Source organism: Sinocyclocheilus grahami, unplaced genomic scaffold, assembly GCF_001515645.1.
Source record: "Sinocyclocheilus grahami isolate Dianchi unplaced genomic scaffold, SAMN03320097.WGS_v1.1 scaffold242.1, whole genome shotgun sequence".
NCBI lineage: Eukaryota > Metazoa > Chordata > Actinopteri > Cypriniformes > Cyprinidae > Sinocyclocheilus > Sinocyclocheilus grahami.
The window spans coordinates 200,413-217,410 of NW_015505421.1; the positions used below are offsets into that span (position 1 = coordinate 200,413).

The following is a 16,998-nucleotide window of genomic DNA, read 5'->3' on the forward strand; positions in this document are numbered from 1 at the left end:
ATTTGCATAATGCCACCCAAATGTTCACGCAAAGAAAGAAGGCGTAACTTTTATTCTCGTTTTAGTATTGTTGCCGCCGCCATGTCGTGAAGACGCTGTATGTTTCGTTGCGAAAGTGAAACTACTTTGTTTGGCCTTCCAAAAAAGGACTATATCTGCTTCGTCATGCCTAGAGCTGATCCGTGCTGGTTGCTGAGGAAATACATCAACTTCGCACTGTGGCTCGCCAGATCGGCTTTCACCGTGGACGAAGCGGAGTCCAGCCCGTGGTCGTCACATGTGGTTGCCGCAAGCCCGCCGGCCTCTCCTTCATCGCTCACTCAAGCCCGCCACCGTTCAACCCAAATATTCAGATGTGTGCAGCACATTTTATGGAGGACTGTTTCCTGATCCTGGTAGAGTAGACTACAATGCTGGCTGTTCTGACTCACAGACTGTAAGTACGTTTTTTATATTTAAAGAATTTGCCACTGACGATTCAAATGCGAGTTTTGAGCAGTGTAGAGTAGCGCTTGTTGTTTGTCATTTCTCTGATCACAAATGCAGACATGGTTTTATGTTTACGCTGCACGATGCAACGCAACGCGTAAAAAGACAGTATAAGTCATTATAATCCGTAATTATGTCCCCACTGGATGCAACAAATGCCTCGTTTATAATGGGTTTTAATGTTTTTGTCTCTTCACTCCGGCCGGGACACGGCATCACAATATGGTAAGGGGCGTAACATTTCCGTCACACGCTTGAGGTATCCGGCCAATCACAACGCATTGGGTAGCTGGCCAATCAGAGCACACCTCGCTTTTCAGACTGATGAGCTTTGTAAAAATCGACGCATTTCAGAAAGGCGGGGCATAGAGGAGAAACAATAATGTACAGTATGTGGAAAATAATGTGTTTTTTGAACCTTAAACCGGATAAACACATTTCATTACACCAAATACACAAAATAATGTTCTTTTTAGCAACATCATATGACCCCTTTAAGCTGGATTGCTAACCAGCGTAAAACGGTATGGTGCTGTCATGTGATGGGTTAATATCACGTGACAGTCAAGTTCTGCTAACTGTAAAAGATATTCTGACAGCTAATAATCGACTATAACCTTTTGTTCAAAAGATCTTGAGTCACTACATTTTAAGGGCAGCTTGATTCAACTAATTCAGTGTCACAGCAAGCCAAGATGTGCAGAACCACAAATGAGAAAAGCACAAAACTGAAGTAAAGCATAAACCATCAGCATCAGCCTTAAAAATTACTCATGCACACAGACAAAAAATAATCACCTAACTTTGATTACCTCAAATTAGCAAAGGCTACTGATACAGATAAATAAATTAAAAATAAATTCTAACAATAAGTAAAATATCTATAAATAAAACAAAATTATCTAGCTAAATTCTTATCTCTTAATTCGCTTAATGGATTTTCTTCAAGTACTTAATCTATTAAGGTAAAATAGCAAACTCATTATATATGTACTGACGGTCATTTTAAACAATAAAATAATTAAAAAACTTTACTTTTTGTGTATGTGCAAAATTATAATAATAATGTATCGTTTTAGTTCAATTTAAATTCTTAAATTCTAATTAGTTATTTAAATTATTTGAAAAATATTATTAATATAATAATTGTAATTGAAATAAATTAAAACTCAACAAATTTTGTTATTTAAAATAAATATGTTGGCTTTTTTTCCAGACAGCCAAGCTGTGGCAGCTGCGATAAACAACCATTGCTCCAGTTTCTTCCACTCTCTCACACACTCACCTCATCTGTGGGCTGTTGGAGAATCGGGAAAAACTTCTCTAGTTGCTCTAAACCCACCAGTGCAAAACGGTTCACTGCCTCAACTGCAAAGGCAGACATACTGTACAATGAAATCACCATTATCACACTTAAAGACATGCATTTTGATCAATGTTTTAGAAGTGTATCTGTTTCTTTTGTCCAAGTATGTCCTGACTATAAGCATTTGATTTCCATTGAAAATTTTAGATTTGTCTAGGTTTATGTTATTTCAATGTTAGAGATACCATATGAGGGACTCACTTTCTGGTTCTAGGTTCTGTAGCAGAGGTGCTGCTTGTTTCAGGGCTGCTGTGGATGCACTACGGACACCTAGCTCTGCTACACCTCCTACAAACCCGAGCAGCGGGTAACGACCTTTCACGCCCATGTAGACAGAAGAGGCCTGCTGCAGCGCTGAGCTGATGAGTGGCAGTTTTGCCACACGCTTTAGCACATTCCCCTGCACAGGAAAGACAGTGTCTTATTAAACATGGTAATGATGCAATAGATGAACAGTGTGGAGTGACCTTGCAAGAAAACTCACCTCACTGTTTTTTGTTCTAGACATGTCTTCTTTGCGCTCTGGAAGCAGAACGTAAAACATTCATGTATGATATAGAGTGTTTCTGCTACTTTTATTTTTTTTATTTCTTCTTCGTACGTCTGACAGCATCATTTAATTTCAGCGATGTCAATACTGTTCTGGATTGAATATTTGACCTGCCCATGCCAAGTCAGCTGATGTCACAAGACAATACCAGTCTATGTTAGAAACCCTTGCTGTGGAAATTACATTAAGCATTTAAATCACACAGGCCAAAATGATCTACCATTCAAAAAAAGTATAGAATATGGGAAAAAATAGAAGTCATGAAGCCTTGAAAATTAGTGTGATCAAATACCATGGCATTTAAACTTTTATGAAAAAATAATGCATAGAAGACCAGTTTATTTTTAATTATTTTCTGAGGTATATTTGAGAAACATTCTTGCAGTAAACAATATTGTGGGATAAAAAGTGTCAGTGGTTTAGAATCTGTCATTTGATCACTGGTGCCCCTGAAATATCATATAAGGTAATGGCCCCAGACCTTCAACCAAAAGCAACGAGACCATCCAAAAACAGGCATTTTTAAATGTTTTTGAAGTCTCTCAAACATATCTTAAGATCTAATGGAATTTCCAGATCAAAGGGTTCTTCAGAATGTTATCTCATGGAATAAAATCCATCTGTGTCAAATCTGATCAAAGCATTCTCACAGGCCCGTTTATAATATCAAATTTGTTGCATTCAGATTCACTCTTACAGATCCCAGTGGAAGTCAGTACTGAGCTTATCTGCAAAAAATTTTTTTATAAATAAGAATAAAAAAAATCACATTAAAGGGTTGGTTCACCCAAAAATGAAAATTCTGTCATTAATTACCCTCATGTCGTTTCTAACCTGTAAGACCTTCGTTCGTCTTCATAACAAAAATTAAGATATTTTTGATGGAATCTGAGAGCTGTCTGACCCTGCATAGACAGCAACGCAACTGAAATGTTAAGTTTGGCTTAACTAACCCTTTAAAGATAATAATCACAACAAAAACACATTTATAATCTTAATTTTTTATTAATTTTGGCCTTAATAAAATGGTCTAAAATGGTGTTGTGAGTGAAATAAATAGAAAAATAATTTTAAGATGAAGACCAGACATGGTACTAGACTTGTAAAGCTTGTGTGAATTTGAAACAGACCACTGATCAAGTCTCCAATGCTTCAGGTCATGCTTGCCTTTCATTATCTAAATAAGATGCAAGGGTAACTGATCCTGGTTCAGGACTCTATATGTTAAGCACCTGTCTATGTTTATGTTACAGTAAACCAAAATGATCAATCTCTCTCAGATACTCTTTGGTCGTCAGCTATAGTTACGAGGTAATACATTTAAAATGTTGCACAAATTTGGTAAAAAAAAAAAAATGTATTTTTATTGACATTTATTTATTAAGATTGTAAAACTATTTTAGAATAAACTAGTTTCTGAGAGTAGTTGTGTGACTACAAATTGTGCGTTTGTCATGCTTTTGGTTATTATAGACAGTAAGCGGAGTGTCAAAACAGCAACAGTTCTTACCTTTAAGATGAATGAGGGAGTCCTTTGTGATGGTAAAATGTAGAAATAAAAAATATCTTTATTACAAACCTTCTAGATTTGCCCTTTATATTAGGTCTCAGTCCTTGTCTGCTGTGTCTGAAATGAGGGTTTGGTTGGATGGTTTTGTCATTTTTCATGGTAGATGCATGTGATGCCCCTCATTTAGGGTGCGGCCAGTCTACGTATGCCGAGACGTTTTCATGGCGTTGTGTGCTAGTTTGTTGGTTTACCTAACAGTGACAAAGACAGTCTTAGGACTGTATGATTGTGTCTGGTTCTCACATATGACATTTCTCACATTGATTCAGATGAAAAATAGTCTAGGACATGCGTGGGGTATCATCGTTTATACCATCTTTATTCTTTAGAATCTGTAGAAGGATAATATATATCAATGCAGATCTTTATTGTGATCAACAGACAAGTAGAGTTGTATAATTGTACAAAATTGTATGAACAACAAATCTCAAAGAATGTAACTTAAATGTCACTTAAACTTGTGATGTATGAATATATCTGCTCTGTACAGAGAGTCTAGTCAGTTATGATTCTAATGTCACAGTTCAAAAGTTTTAATGGGTGTTCAGCCCCCTTTATATCAGCATTCCTGTTCTGATTCAGAAACTGAATGAGGAAGCATGGCCTACCAGAAGCTTGAGGTTTCTTCCAAGAAAATCAGAATTTCATTGGAGATGAAGTATATTAAGGTCATCTCACGTTGCCAAGTCATAATTGAAACCCTTCACAAAGACTCTCTTTGGAGAGTCATGTAGTCTCATATCAGTTTGCCTCATTTTCCAACTTAAAAAATGACTCAGTAAACTGGACTTTTTAATAAGTGTAAACAATCATTTGAGCCTGGGGAATTTCTCAGACTTGCCATGAAGCTTCTGGAGCACTACTGTATTTTTTCATTTTCCAGTTAAACATGTTTGATAACATTTAAATATCAGAATTTTTTTCTATCAATAATTGAATCAGTGATATAAGAGGGAGACAAAAGAACCCCTCATGGTCAATTTAGTAACTGGTGTAAAATATTTCATTTTAATTGACGTCACTGCTCACACCACAGATATTTGCTTCGGTTTAGCTTTAATACCATTCATTTACTTTAAGACAACCTTAATATAGGCATTTTTTGATTTTCCAAAGGTTCTTAATTTTATTCAACTCATCTCAACCAGAAGCACATTTTGAAAATATCCAAATAATATTGGAGTGAAAATATACTAGGAGAGAGAATTAAATTGTGTATCACGTTTATTTAGCACATTCAGTGGGTGTTAAGAACACTAACATACAGGTGGGTGTGTAACATTAGCAAAGATCTCACAGCATTTTGCAGTACAGTATATGTCAAATATTCACAAGATATTTTTTTAGTTTGCACTAATACAACATTTTGATGTTTCCTGCAAATTAATTTTTGAACACCAAAGTGATTGTGTATGTCACGTTTTAGGGGAATTTCTCAGACTTGCCATGAAGCTTCTGGAGCACTACTGTATTTTTTCATTTCCCAGTTAAACATGTTTGATAACATTTAAATATCAGAATTTTTTACTATCAATAATTGAATCAGTGATATAAGAGGGAGACAAAAGAACCCCTCATGGTCAATTTAGTAACTGGTGTAAAATATTTCATTTTAATTGACGTCACTGCTCACACCACAGATATTTGCTTCGGTTTAGCTTTAATACCATTCATTTACTTTAAGACAACCTTAATATTGGCATTTTTTGATTTTCCAAAGGTTCTTAATTTTATTCAACTCATCTCGACCAGAAGCACATTTTGAAAATATCCAAATAATATTGGAGTGAAAATATACTAGGAGAGAGAATTAAATTGTGTATCACGTTTATTTAGCACATTCAGTGGGTGTTAAGAACACTAACATACAGGTGGGTGTGTAACATTAGCAAAGATCTCACAGCATTTTGCAGTACAGTATATGTCAAATATTCACAAGATATTTTTTTAGTTTGCACTAATACAACATTTTGATGTTTCCTGCAAATTAATTTTTGAACACCAAAGTGATTGTGTATGTCACGTTTTTAAAAAAATACTTTAATCTGTTGTTGTTTTCATGTGTGTATTGTCACATGGATTGAATCTTTTAATATCTTTCCATTTTGTCATATCAGTGATCCGACACAAAAAAAGTATCTTCTATACGAAAGACATTACTTAGTGGATAGGGTGCGCTTTTATACAGAGAGTGTGGCATGAGCATGTAAGAAGCTTGAATGGAAAGAAGCATTTTTCCATCCAGAATTACAGTTTAGAATCTAATATCTCTATGATAGACAAACCATGTGCCACAAAACCAGCTGACCGCTAGCGGTTAATTTGCGGGGAATTGATCTTGAATGTTTGGATGTATGTATAGGAAGTGACACTTCCTGTGTAATCTGTTATTGTCTCTGCTCTGCTGGCTCTCCTGAATCTTGGGCACATTTCCTGCTTGGGATAGAAATACGAGAATAATTTAAATGTTCTGGTTTCGGTCCTGATTCTGGTTCTTTAACAGTTGATTAACAATTCTGATTAACAATTCTTCTAAGGAAAATATATTTTGGGAAAATGAAATTACATTGCCAATTTTCAACTGATGAGTTCATTTCAATAATAAGTCAATTGAAAACAATTCTTATAATAGTCTTTTTAGGCAACATAAATGCAATCCAATAACTGACCTTAAATATATTTGACAAAAGTACTAAACAAACACGTGATTTTATTAATATTTATAAAATACTAATAACAAAACACATAATATGTATCTTTAAACTACACAATCAGTAACTACATGTTGTCATATGAACAACCAGTCAGTCACTATTCTGAATAGTTACAGAAGAATCCATTTTGGTTCCCCAAAGAACCTTTAAGTGAACATTTCATAAAAGAAACATTTTCTTTTCTTAGTGTAAAGAACATTTTAATAATCTAAAGAACCTTTTTCCACCTTCTTGCAATGGAAGGTTCCATGGATGTTAAAGGTTCTTCATGGAACCATCAATGCCAATAAAGAACCTTCATTATTAAGAGTGTACTATAGATGTGTTGTGTGTTCGATACATTAAAAAGAACTGACTCATTAAGAGTTATTTGTTTGCGAATCCTAATATACTGGTTGTGGTAAAGGATTTTGATTCAGTAAAAGAAAAAGCCCTTTTTAGAGCCCTTTTTTTTGGGAATTGCACTAAACTGCTGTGTTTTTGATTCATTAAAAAGAACTGACTCATTATTCGTTCGGGATTTGTACTACACAGGTCACACTGTATGGTTTGACTCAATGAAAGGGCTGAATCATGAGCCATTTATTCTGTAATTGGACTACACTGGACTATACTCACTATATGTTTCACAATGCAAATTCAGTAGCGGTGTTGTGGCACTGTGCTGAATAAATTGTGTAGGAAATTTTGAATTTTTTAAATAAAGTGTTAGCCAAAAAATGCACTTGCAATAATCAATAAAGGAGATTTGTTTCCAGTATTTTTTTTCTTTTTTTGTAATGGAATCAGCTCTGGAATTTTTGGTTCCCAATCTTAATTCTTACTCCATATAAAACACAGTACACTCTATGTCAGATTCAGACCTCATTAACAGTGAGAAGCACCAATCAGAGATAAAGGCCCAGGCTATCGGCAGGCACACTGGCAAACCATGACTTTACAAGTTCTCATTATAAAAGAGATGTGACAAAGTGGTATAAGACAAAAAAGTGAGGTGAAGGAGATATGCTTGAAGAACAGACTGTTGTTATTGATAGAATAACATGAACATCTTCCCCCTTGACTTTATGAACTACAAATGATAAAACGCTACATGTCTTTCCATTTCCCAAACATCACACCAAAGGGCTCTGAATGACCCCGTAATATACCAGAGCTTTCCAGCTCCAAACTACAAACACACCTCTTTGTCTATCTCTATATCACACAGGATTTAAAATAAAAATTAATCCAATCCACCTTAAAAAGGTCATCTAATGACATTGGCTAGTACAATCCTCAAAATAGTGAACCACTCTTTTACGGTGAAGTGAAGCTCTGATGTATGAAATTCATACAGACAGTGACATTCAGAGTGTGTTTGTAGCATAGCAGTGCAGATTAAGTTATTCAGGGCCAGATTTACTCAAAGTGCATGATGAAGTCATTGCACAAGCAATAAATCAGGCCCAGAGTGCTGCCAATGGGGTTATTGTTGTACAATCACATGACTCAACTTGTAGCTGTGGAGAATGTGACACAGCAGGAATCTCCGAAACATCTCCAGCCAAAGCAGAACAGAACAAATCACAATTTAGCATAGATCATACAACCTCTGTGTCACTTCAGTGTATTTCTCATACAGTGGAGAATCAGTACATATCATAAGACGCTCGTTACAAGCTCCTTCAAAACAAACTCCTTCCACTGACTTTAAATAATGTGGAATTCCGTAAATCAGATGCCTCGAAAAAAGAGTCTGTTTAATGTGCGCCAGCATCACAAATCCACACAATGTCCTGTTCTGGAGTGAAATATGGAGCATTGAGACATGCGTTAAGTTTTATAAGGACAGTTACAGAATCCCAAACCTCGTAAACTTCTAACAGTCTGTGCATATGTTTTTTGTTATTTTCGTCTAGTTTATTATTTGTCATGTATGTTTGTGTTTAGGCGGTGTGTATGTGTGTGTATATGTGAGCAAGGTGAGAATGTAAATGTGTACTTGTGTTTTTAAAAAGATGCATTTCCAAGGCCCATCATTGCATTAGCAATGACATAAAAGTTGGCTCAAGTCTTTTTTTTGTTTTGTTTTTACAAGTCCTCCTGATAATCAGCTACCTTCCATGTAGTGACGGTAACAAAGGCATCTTTTCCCAAAACTCTCTCTTTCATCATTAAATGTTTCCCGTGTGCCTGTGTTGAGCGTGTGTGTGGAGAGAGAGCGTGGTCAAGCTCTAATATTCGCTGAGCGTGTGCCACTTTGAGATTTGGCGCCGTGGGTTTTGGCAGACCTCCTGCCAGTGGGCGGCTCCCAAGGGGCAGGGGCTGTTTGCGCCGAGCACCAGGCGTCCCAAGGCTTGGTTTTTAGTAGTGCGGTCAAAGTCCATGACTAGGAACTCGATAGAGATGTCTGGCAGCAACTCCGCTGGCACATCGTAGATGAAGGATTCATTAAAGACTGGATTGAGCGTGAATTTCTTCACGTGCGTTTTCTTCTTGGCAATGCGCTTGTGGCCATAAAACACATTCAACTTCACATACGGATCTAGGACACAAAATAAGACAGGTTTAAAAATAAGACAGACTTAAAAATACTTTAATATTCATTTCATATATTATAATTTAAAAAATATGTAATTTGTTAAGAATGTAGTGTATATTTGACTGTCAAATGTTTTGGGTCTGTAATTTTTTTTTAACCACCATTACAAATTTTTATTTATCAAAATTTTTGTTCAAATAAATGCAGGCTTGGTGAGCATAAGAGACTTCATTAAAAACATAAACAAATCATACTGACCCCAAAACATTTAAACGAGTGCAGTAAAAATAAATACATAAAAATCATTTAAATGTACAATTACTTCCAGATAGGCCAGTGATGTCCAATTTTGGAAGTTGTTTCGCTTTTAACACCACCACACTCAGTCTGTGAGAAACAGGCTGATAGGACAGAGAGACCAGCAGCTCTCCACGGCTCACGCACTGCAGAAATGCAAATACACAGACACAAAAGTTAAAAAGAGACAACCAGTTTAAGTATTTAAGACAACATAATTATTGAATAAACCTCTTTGGCTTGAATCAACATTACAATACATGTAAGAATATCCCTGGGTTCTCAATGCACCTCTATAGCACTGGATGGAAGAACTGCAGAATAAGCAGGTAAGTGATAATGTGATAGCAGCTCTTCAGCACATGGTGTGTTAGCAAAGGAACTGATCAGATGCATTAATAATAAGTACAAAATGAGTGGGCTGATGACTTGTTAATAACTTGTTTTCTGTTAATCTTCGCAGCTCATCCTTCAGAGCTTGGGTTCTGTGTGGAGGCACAAGGAGCCTTTCATGTACGTGCCAACTGGATTGTCTACGCATCATCTAAACCCACTCAGTGAGCAGGAGGATACGCACATTTATCAATGACTACAAACTTCAGTAGGAGGATGAGACAGTGATGCACAGTGATTCAGTGCTGAGCTCATACAAGTGTCAGACTTATAAAAAGAACCCAGATGAATCAGTCACACAGCGCCAGCACAAACTGAATGCAGGAAATGATTGTTACATTTCTTGTTATTATTACATTGGTAACACTTTACAATAAGGTGTCATTTGTTTACATTAGTTAATGTATTAACTAACAATGAGCAATACATTTGTTAAAGTATTGATCAATCTTTGTTAATGCTAGTTAATGCAAATACAGTTATTCATTGTTCATGTTAGTTCACGGTGCATTAACTAATGTTAACAAATACCACTTTTGATTTTAATGTATTAGTAAATGTTTACATTAACATTAACTAAGATCAATAAATGCTGTAGAAGTATTGTTCATGTTTAGTTCATATTAACTAATACAGTTAACTAATGAACCTTATTGTAAAGTGTTACTATTGTTATAAATATCTATTTATAATTTTGTACAATATATATGAAAAATAATAATAGTAAAAAAAAAAAAATTCTTATTCTTGCTTTCAAGTCAAGTCAAGTCTGCTTTATTGTCAATTCTTCCACATGTACAGCACATACACACAGAGAATTGAAATTGCGTTACTCTCAGACCCTTGGTGCATACAGATAACATAAATACAGATAGGTACAGATTAAATACAAAATACAACTATACAAATATACAAATAAGGTAAAAAGTAAAAATATATATATATAAAGCACAAGGCATATGGCAGATAGAATAATTCGATCTTTTTTTCGCGCTCCATGTATAAAGCACTTTATAATGCACTTCATTGGGCTATATAATGTAGTAAAAATCTGAATTTGATCTAGGTTTAATTAGATAGACTGAGTTTGTGGCTCATATGTATTGTGTGTGTGTGTGTGTGTGTTAATGCTCTTTCTCACCTGCATACTTCTCTTTGTGATCTGTTGTGTAATATGGACCCGGCCTGTACTCGGGTCCACACCTGCCAGCGGAACCATTGCCTCCCCGATCACATCGTCTCGTGAGAACCGATCAAAGCTCAGCACCAAGAAGTGCAGAGTGAAATCCGACAGGGAGCTGTATGGCACGCCATAAAATGTGAAGGTCTCATCAAACGCAGGTTCCAGAGTCTTCCTCAGGACCCGAGTCTTAACGCGATGTTTCTTCTCGGGGAGAATGGTCATCTTCACATAGGGGTCGGCACTCCCCGCCTGGCCTTCCACTGCCGGTAACCCCCGAGCCTCCAGGATGGTGACCACCAATGCCTTCTTGGGGAAGTTATAGTCGATTGCAATGCTGAGATCTCCTCGGCTGGGCTCATCTGCGGGGGTGAAGGGTGTAGCCGTGTTGGAAACCGTAGTACTGGAGGTCTGACTGCTGCTAGCAGAGCTGCTGTCCAGACGGCAGTAATCCGCAAACACGGGAAGTTCCCTCTCCAGCTTGGGAACCACATGGCCACTTTCCCCGAGCCTCATCTGCATTTGTTTCTCTCCCAGCAGGCCACTTTCTGCTGCCGAGTCCATATCTACGAGCACCAGTGGGCGACCCTTGTTGCTTTGACCGTCGGTGGTCTGGGATCTGGCCTGGCGTGCCACTCGTATGATCCTCTTGCTGCTGGTAAGCGTGTCAGGGTAGATGCTCATTCCTTTCAGCATGTGAATAAACCTGTATGGAGGGTCTGTGAGAGGATCACTTTGATCCGATTGGATTCCATGAAGCTTGTAGTTCGTCCTGTAGTAATGTTTTTGACAGCAAGTCCACACAAAGATTACTGCAATGACTGCAACGACCAACACACCAGCACCGATAAACCCCGCCAGCACTGGGGACATATCTAAAAGAGAAAAACAGAGACAGAAGAGTAAACTGACTGATGAACAACTCACATCTATCTACATTCACACACACAGCATATTCATACCTGGAGATGTTCACAAGCTTAAATCGAAAATAACAAAACAGTCTTTCTCGTGCTAGATGGTGAAAGCACAACAGCTCTGAACAAGCAGACACTGACAAACCCACGGCAGACTCGCTTTATATCTACTTCATGCCCACTCCACCCTCAGATGCGGAGGAACACAATCATCCCACACAGAGACGACTACATCCGGTCTCACTCTGTAACACCACAGCTACAAAATATCATTAAAATTCTTGTATTTACACTTGGTTGGTTCTGTGTAAATATATAGCTGCATCAGAGTGTTTGTCATTGGGATGTAAATGGTATGCTACATTACCAATGTTGTTTAAAGACATCTTTTTTTCCGCATGAACTCGTTAAATTGTTCAAAAGTGACAGCAAAGACATTTATACTGTTACAAAAGATTTCTATTTCAAATAAATGCTGTTCTTTTGAACTTTATATTCATCAAAGAATCCTGAAAAAACTATCAAGGTTTCCACAAAAAATATGAAGCAGTCTTCAACTGCTGAACTGGATGCTTCAACTGTTTTCAACACTGATAATAAGTGATGTATCTTGAGCACCAAATCAGCATATTAGAATGATTACTGAATGATCACGGGACGCTGAAGACTGGAGTAATTGCTGCTGAAATTTGAGCTTTGCCATCATATTTTTTTATTTCAAAATATTATTGTTTTTACTGTATTCTCTATTTTCGATCAAATAAATGCAGTTTTGGTGGACATATGAGACTTATTTCTACCACCTGAAAGTTTTTGATATAAAATCAATACAAATAATTGCACTTACAGTAAGTGATAAAAGTCTGAAGGACAGTTTATTTACTGAAGCTTTCTGTCCTCATGTTAAATTAAGACTAAGATAAAGGAAACACTCGAGTGTTTGTTGCTGATATATGGCCAATGTAAGATGAGCTGCTCAAACATGATTTGCTTAACAATGAATCTTTATGCTGAATACTATAAAAAAGCAATAAAAGTTTTTCAGTTAGTGTTTTCAGCTTATGTTCATATAAAAATACGGCATGCATTGGCTTCAAACAATGGTATGAACATCATTCAATGTAAATTGTGATAATAGTATAATAATCGAACTTACAATTTCAAGGGAATAATCGACAATTATGATTTTTGTCATAATCGTGCAGCCCTATGGTGAAGGGAGACAAAGCTTTTTTAAAAAGGCAGCAAAAGTCATCACTGCCCAGAAAGAACAGCATGATGGAGCTACAGCCAAAATTAACAGCGTGAGGCAGACAGAAAAAGATATTTGCCAGCACTCCACCCATTCTGTTGTTCTTTGCTTCATCACTCTCACCCAACCCCAGACAAAGACCCTCACCCCACTCGCTAGATGATGTAAGACTTGGCTGGCTCCGAAAAAAAAAACAGCTGCTCCAATTACCTGGAAACATCCCATGGGGCGTAGACACATATGAACCAAAAGCACACACAAACAAAGAGGAGAGACACCCACATCACGCACGCACACTTGTCCACAGTTTTGCTTGAGTTTTTAATCAATGTACTGAGAGTAGCAAAGCTTCTGACTATTCAGTGACATCTCAATGTCTGTATTTTCGGTGTACCCTGTATCTCTCAGCATATAAATCAAAATAACATCCCTTTAGAGCCCTGCCAGGTGTGTCTAGACTGTGTTCACGCAGTAGAGTGATCAAATATCAGAAAAACCAGATATACATCTGCCTAGGGTGATGGTAGCTTAATGATTAAGTCATTGCTCATTGCTTAAAACATTGCAGATTGGATTGCAGGAAGGAGAGACCTGCGAGGGTTGCTAAAAGAGCCCTATCAATGTTACGCCCTTGAGGAAGAAAGAAAAAAAGAATCTGCTAAATTACAAACAAGCGCATCTGTCTGAGGACGATGAGTTAAATGATGCATGCTCTGACTTTCCCATACCAGAAAATGTCAATACACAGTACTGTCTACAGCAGTGTAATCAATTCAGGACATCAATTTACCAACCCTGACAGAAATGAGTACTGCAAGTTGTTCCAGCACTGTGGTCTCAGTGTGGATAAATCATACCACAACGATGCAGCAAAATGTCTAGAATAACCTTCATCTTGTCCCATTTAAAGTTGTGATATAATGGAAGTAGTAGCAGATATTTTTTTTCTTCTTCTTTTTTTTTTTTTTTAACATGTTAAGTACATTCAAGTGAAATGGATTATCAAAAAAAGGAAAAAAATATGGGGCGGGGCTTGGTTAGTGCATTGGTTGTTAATCGGATGGAGGCAAATCTGAATCATGCCTGCGGTCTATTGCAAGAATGCTGACTAAATGATTGGAGAAGTCGGGCAAAAATTATTAGAGAGAAATCTTTTGTTTCACAGGAAGATTGAGTTATGACAGATTATGAGATCAAAAATAAAAATAAACATGCATGGACTTACTGTTTACAGTAAGAACATTAAGTTGCATTAAGAAAATAGCTAGGGTGAATTTCCATTTCAAGCTGACTTTAAAATATTAATATTAAATTTAAAAAGTCTTTGATTTTAGGTTTTGAGCTGTTACCCAAAGCATTTTTAATTAATAAAAAAATGTATCACAGCTTATCTGGATGTATCTCAAACAAGATAAGATCCACCATTGTAAAAATGGTAAAGAAATTGCTTTCTACACTTAATACTGTCTTACAGGATTCTATACAAGGTCCTTGTGTAAATCCTACATGACTCTGCACATCATCCAAAACACACGGTGCCTCTTCTGTGTATACATGTGCAGCCCACAGTGAGAGTGGGCGAAGAAGCTGTGTTTGGAGCGTAAACGTCACTCGGAGGCTCATGCCAGATGAAGGTGGACACTCCTTTCCGTCACGTTGTCTCACACCCTCACTTTAACTCAGTTATGCCTTTACATTAGCCCTAAAAAGTTTCATTTCCTTAAAGATAATGCTTTTTATATCAGTTTAGTGATTAAAGTGAAACATATAAACCAGAGTGACAACATAGTTCTAATCCATTTTCAGCTTCTCTACTAAAATTGTTCTCACAAATTTGTTTTAATTCAGGCGTACACTCTTAAAAATAAAAGTTCTTCAAAAGGTTCTTCAAGCGATGCCATAGAAGAACCATTTTTGGTTCCACAAAGAACTATTCAGTCAAAGGTTCTTTAAAGAACCATCTCTTTCTTACCTTTTTATAATCTGAAGAACCTTCTTTCGCCACAAAGAACCTTTAGTGAAACAGAAAGGTTCTTCAGATGTTAAAGGTTCTTTATGGAACCATTTAGACAAAAAGGTTCTTCTATGGCATCGTGAAGCACCTTTATTTTTAAGAGTGTAGTATAGAGGAAATCAATTTTGTATAATTCTGAGAATAAACAAAATGGTTTTAAACATAATCCCAACATATTTTGTTTTATACCAATATTTAAAATCCTTATGCCACTTCTATAATTAGAGACTGTAAGTTGCCCCATCACATCTGAAAGAGGCGAGAAGATCCTCTTAACCCCAACACTTATTACTGTCTGTTTACATTGAACACCACAAACACCCTAAACCTGTGGTTCTCAACCACAGGGCCAGGGCCCAGCTGGGTGTTAAAATAAGCTTTAAAATGAGCAAAAACAAGGTTTAAATATGCTATAACAACTAAAATCAAGATTTTATTTTATTTTAAGAAATCCCAACAAGTTTTTTTGTTTTGAAGAACCAGAGTTCTCACTGTCTAGAAAAACCTGGATATGAAGGGATATGAAGGAGACTAATTAGTAGAATCTTATGAAATCTCTCTCTCTCTTTTAAATAAGGAATATACATTTTCAAGTTATGTCAAACTCTAAAATATTTTATTGGGTAGAAAGTGTGGGTAAAAAAAGAGAAATATTTTTAAAAAGTCTTTGTCCTTAATACTTATCCTATAAATCATGAAAGACTGGAAAAAACATGGTGTCTCTGAATATTGCTGTGGAAAGTGGGGGGTCTTGGAGCCAAAAAGGTTGACAACCACTTCCCTAAATGGCATCTGTCAAAGAGCAGCTGAGAGCAAAATAAAAAATTAAAACCTTTTTTGTCCATACAAATGAAACTCTTATGGGACATGAGGGTGTCTAAATTACGACAGAATTTTCATTTTAGGTTAAATGTTCCTATAAGAGGGTTTTGAACTACAAATGATTGAAACCAGCACGGATGACCACTGCTAAAGAAAACACACATTTGCATAATTGTGCTTTTGACTCGACCCTTATAATAACTGGGACAGAGCTTTTGTGATCAATTCCCCGTGTGACAACTAGCCCCTACAGTCCAGCTTATCTCAGGCGTGTCGGGAAGGCTCAGGCCTGCGCTATCTAACGTTACTCACCGTACGCCGCGCGTATTTCAGTGATCTCAGTCATTTTTAGGGTTGGGCGCAATAAAAGCCGTGGAATAAACAATAAATGTCGACGGTCCTTCGTTCAGCTGATATAATGTAGATGATTCATGGCTACATCTCTACGGTACGCGGTGTCCTCGTGTCTGGTCCGATCCAGGCCGTTGTCGGATGCTGAGCGTCGGGATACACTGCGTCAGATCGGGAGTCTGACCGTAGGTACCGCCCACCAGCAGCGCGCATCTCATAGACAGCATCCAAACACCTTACCGTCCTGTATTTTCCAGCAATTTCAGATCCGCAGAGCTACATAAAGTACGTTTCTCATAAGACTTTGTTTAAAAAATACAATTAGAAGTTTAGATATTGGGATTGCGAGGTGTCTACAATTTTAATGTGTGCAAAAAACAGAAGAAATACATTTGATCAATATGTCATGATCCTTCTGAAAATTGATTTTGTAATAGTTTAAACCATCATTCTATAGCCTGTCTTTTAAAATGCATTTATTCTTTTATAAATAGCTCAGGACAATGTATAATTTAAATGATCACATGCAATTAGAAAACAGAAAACCCATATGTGAATA

At 36.8% G+C, this 16,998-nt stretch overlaps 2 protein-coding genes across 3 annotated transcripts in view; both read right to left on the bottom strand.

Moving 5' to 3' along the window:
* LOC107598008 (uncharacterized) overlaps positions 1–4,013 on the bottom strand; it is a 10,307-nt gene extending 6,294 nt beyond the window's left edge. Inside the window, exons 1-4 of the mRNA XM_016289247.1 lie at positions 3,916–4,013; positions 2,340–2,377; positions 2,057–2,255; positions 1,775–1,857 (exon numbers count right to left, since the gene is read on the bottom strand). Of these exons, the coding sequence (XP_016144733.1) occupies positions 1,775–1,857; positions 2,057–2,255; positions 2,340–2,363 (306 nt within the window). The 5' untranslated portion in view covers positions 2,364–2,377; positions 3,916–4,013. The remainder of the gene's footprint in view (positions 1–1,774; positions 1,858–2,056; positions 2,256–2,339; positions 2,378–3,915) is intronic.
* A 4,746-nt stretch (positions 4,014–8,759) lies between these two features.
* LOC107597967 (synaptotagmin-11-like) lies at positions 8,760–16,615 on the bottom strand. Of its 2 annotated transcripts, none has more exons than XM_016289183.1 (4): positions 16,401–16,615; positions 11,045–11,958; positions 9,536–9,656; positions 8,760–9,216 (listed from the first exon to the last, which is right to left on the bottom strand). In XM_016289183.1, exons 1-4 carry the CDS (start codon positions 16,432–16,434, stop codon positions 8,906–8,908), a joined length of 1,380 nt encoding a protein of 459 aa, XP_016144669.1. In that variant the 5' UTR covers positions 16,435–16,615; the 3' UTR covers positions 8,760–8,905. The 2 variants fall into 2 exon arrangements, with proteins under 2 accessions (XP_016144669.1, XP_016144668.1); XM_016289182.1 differs by having other exon boundaries at positions 9,530–9,656.
* Between the last annotated feature and the right edge of the window lie 383 nt (positions 16,616–16,998).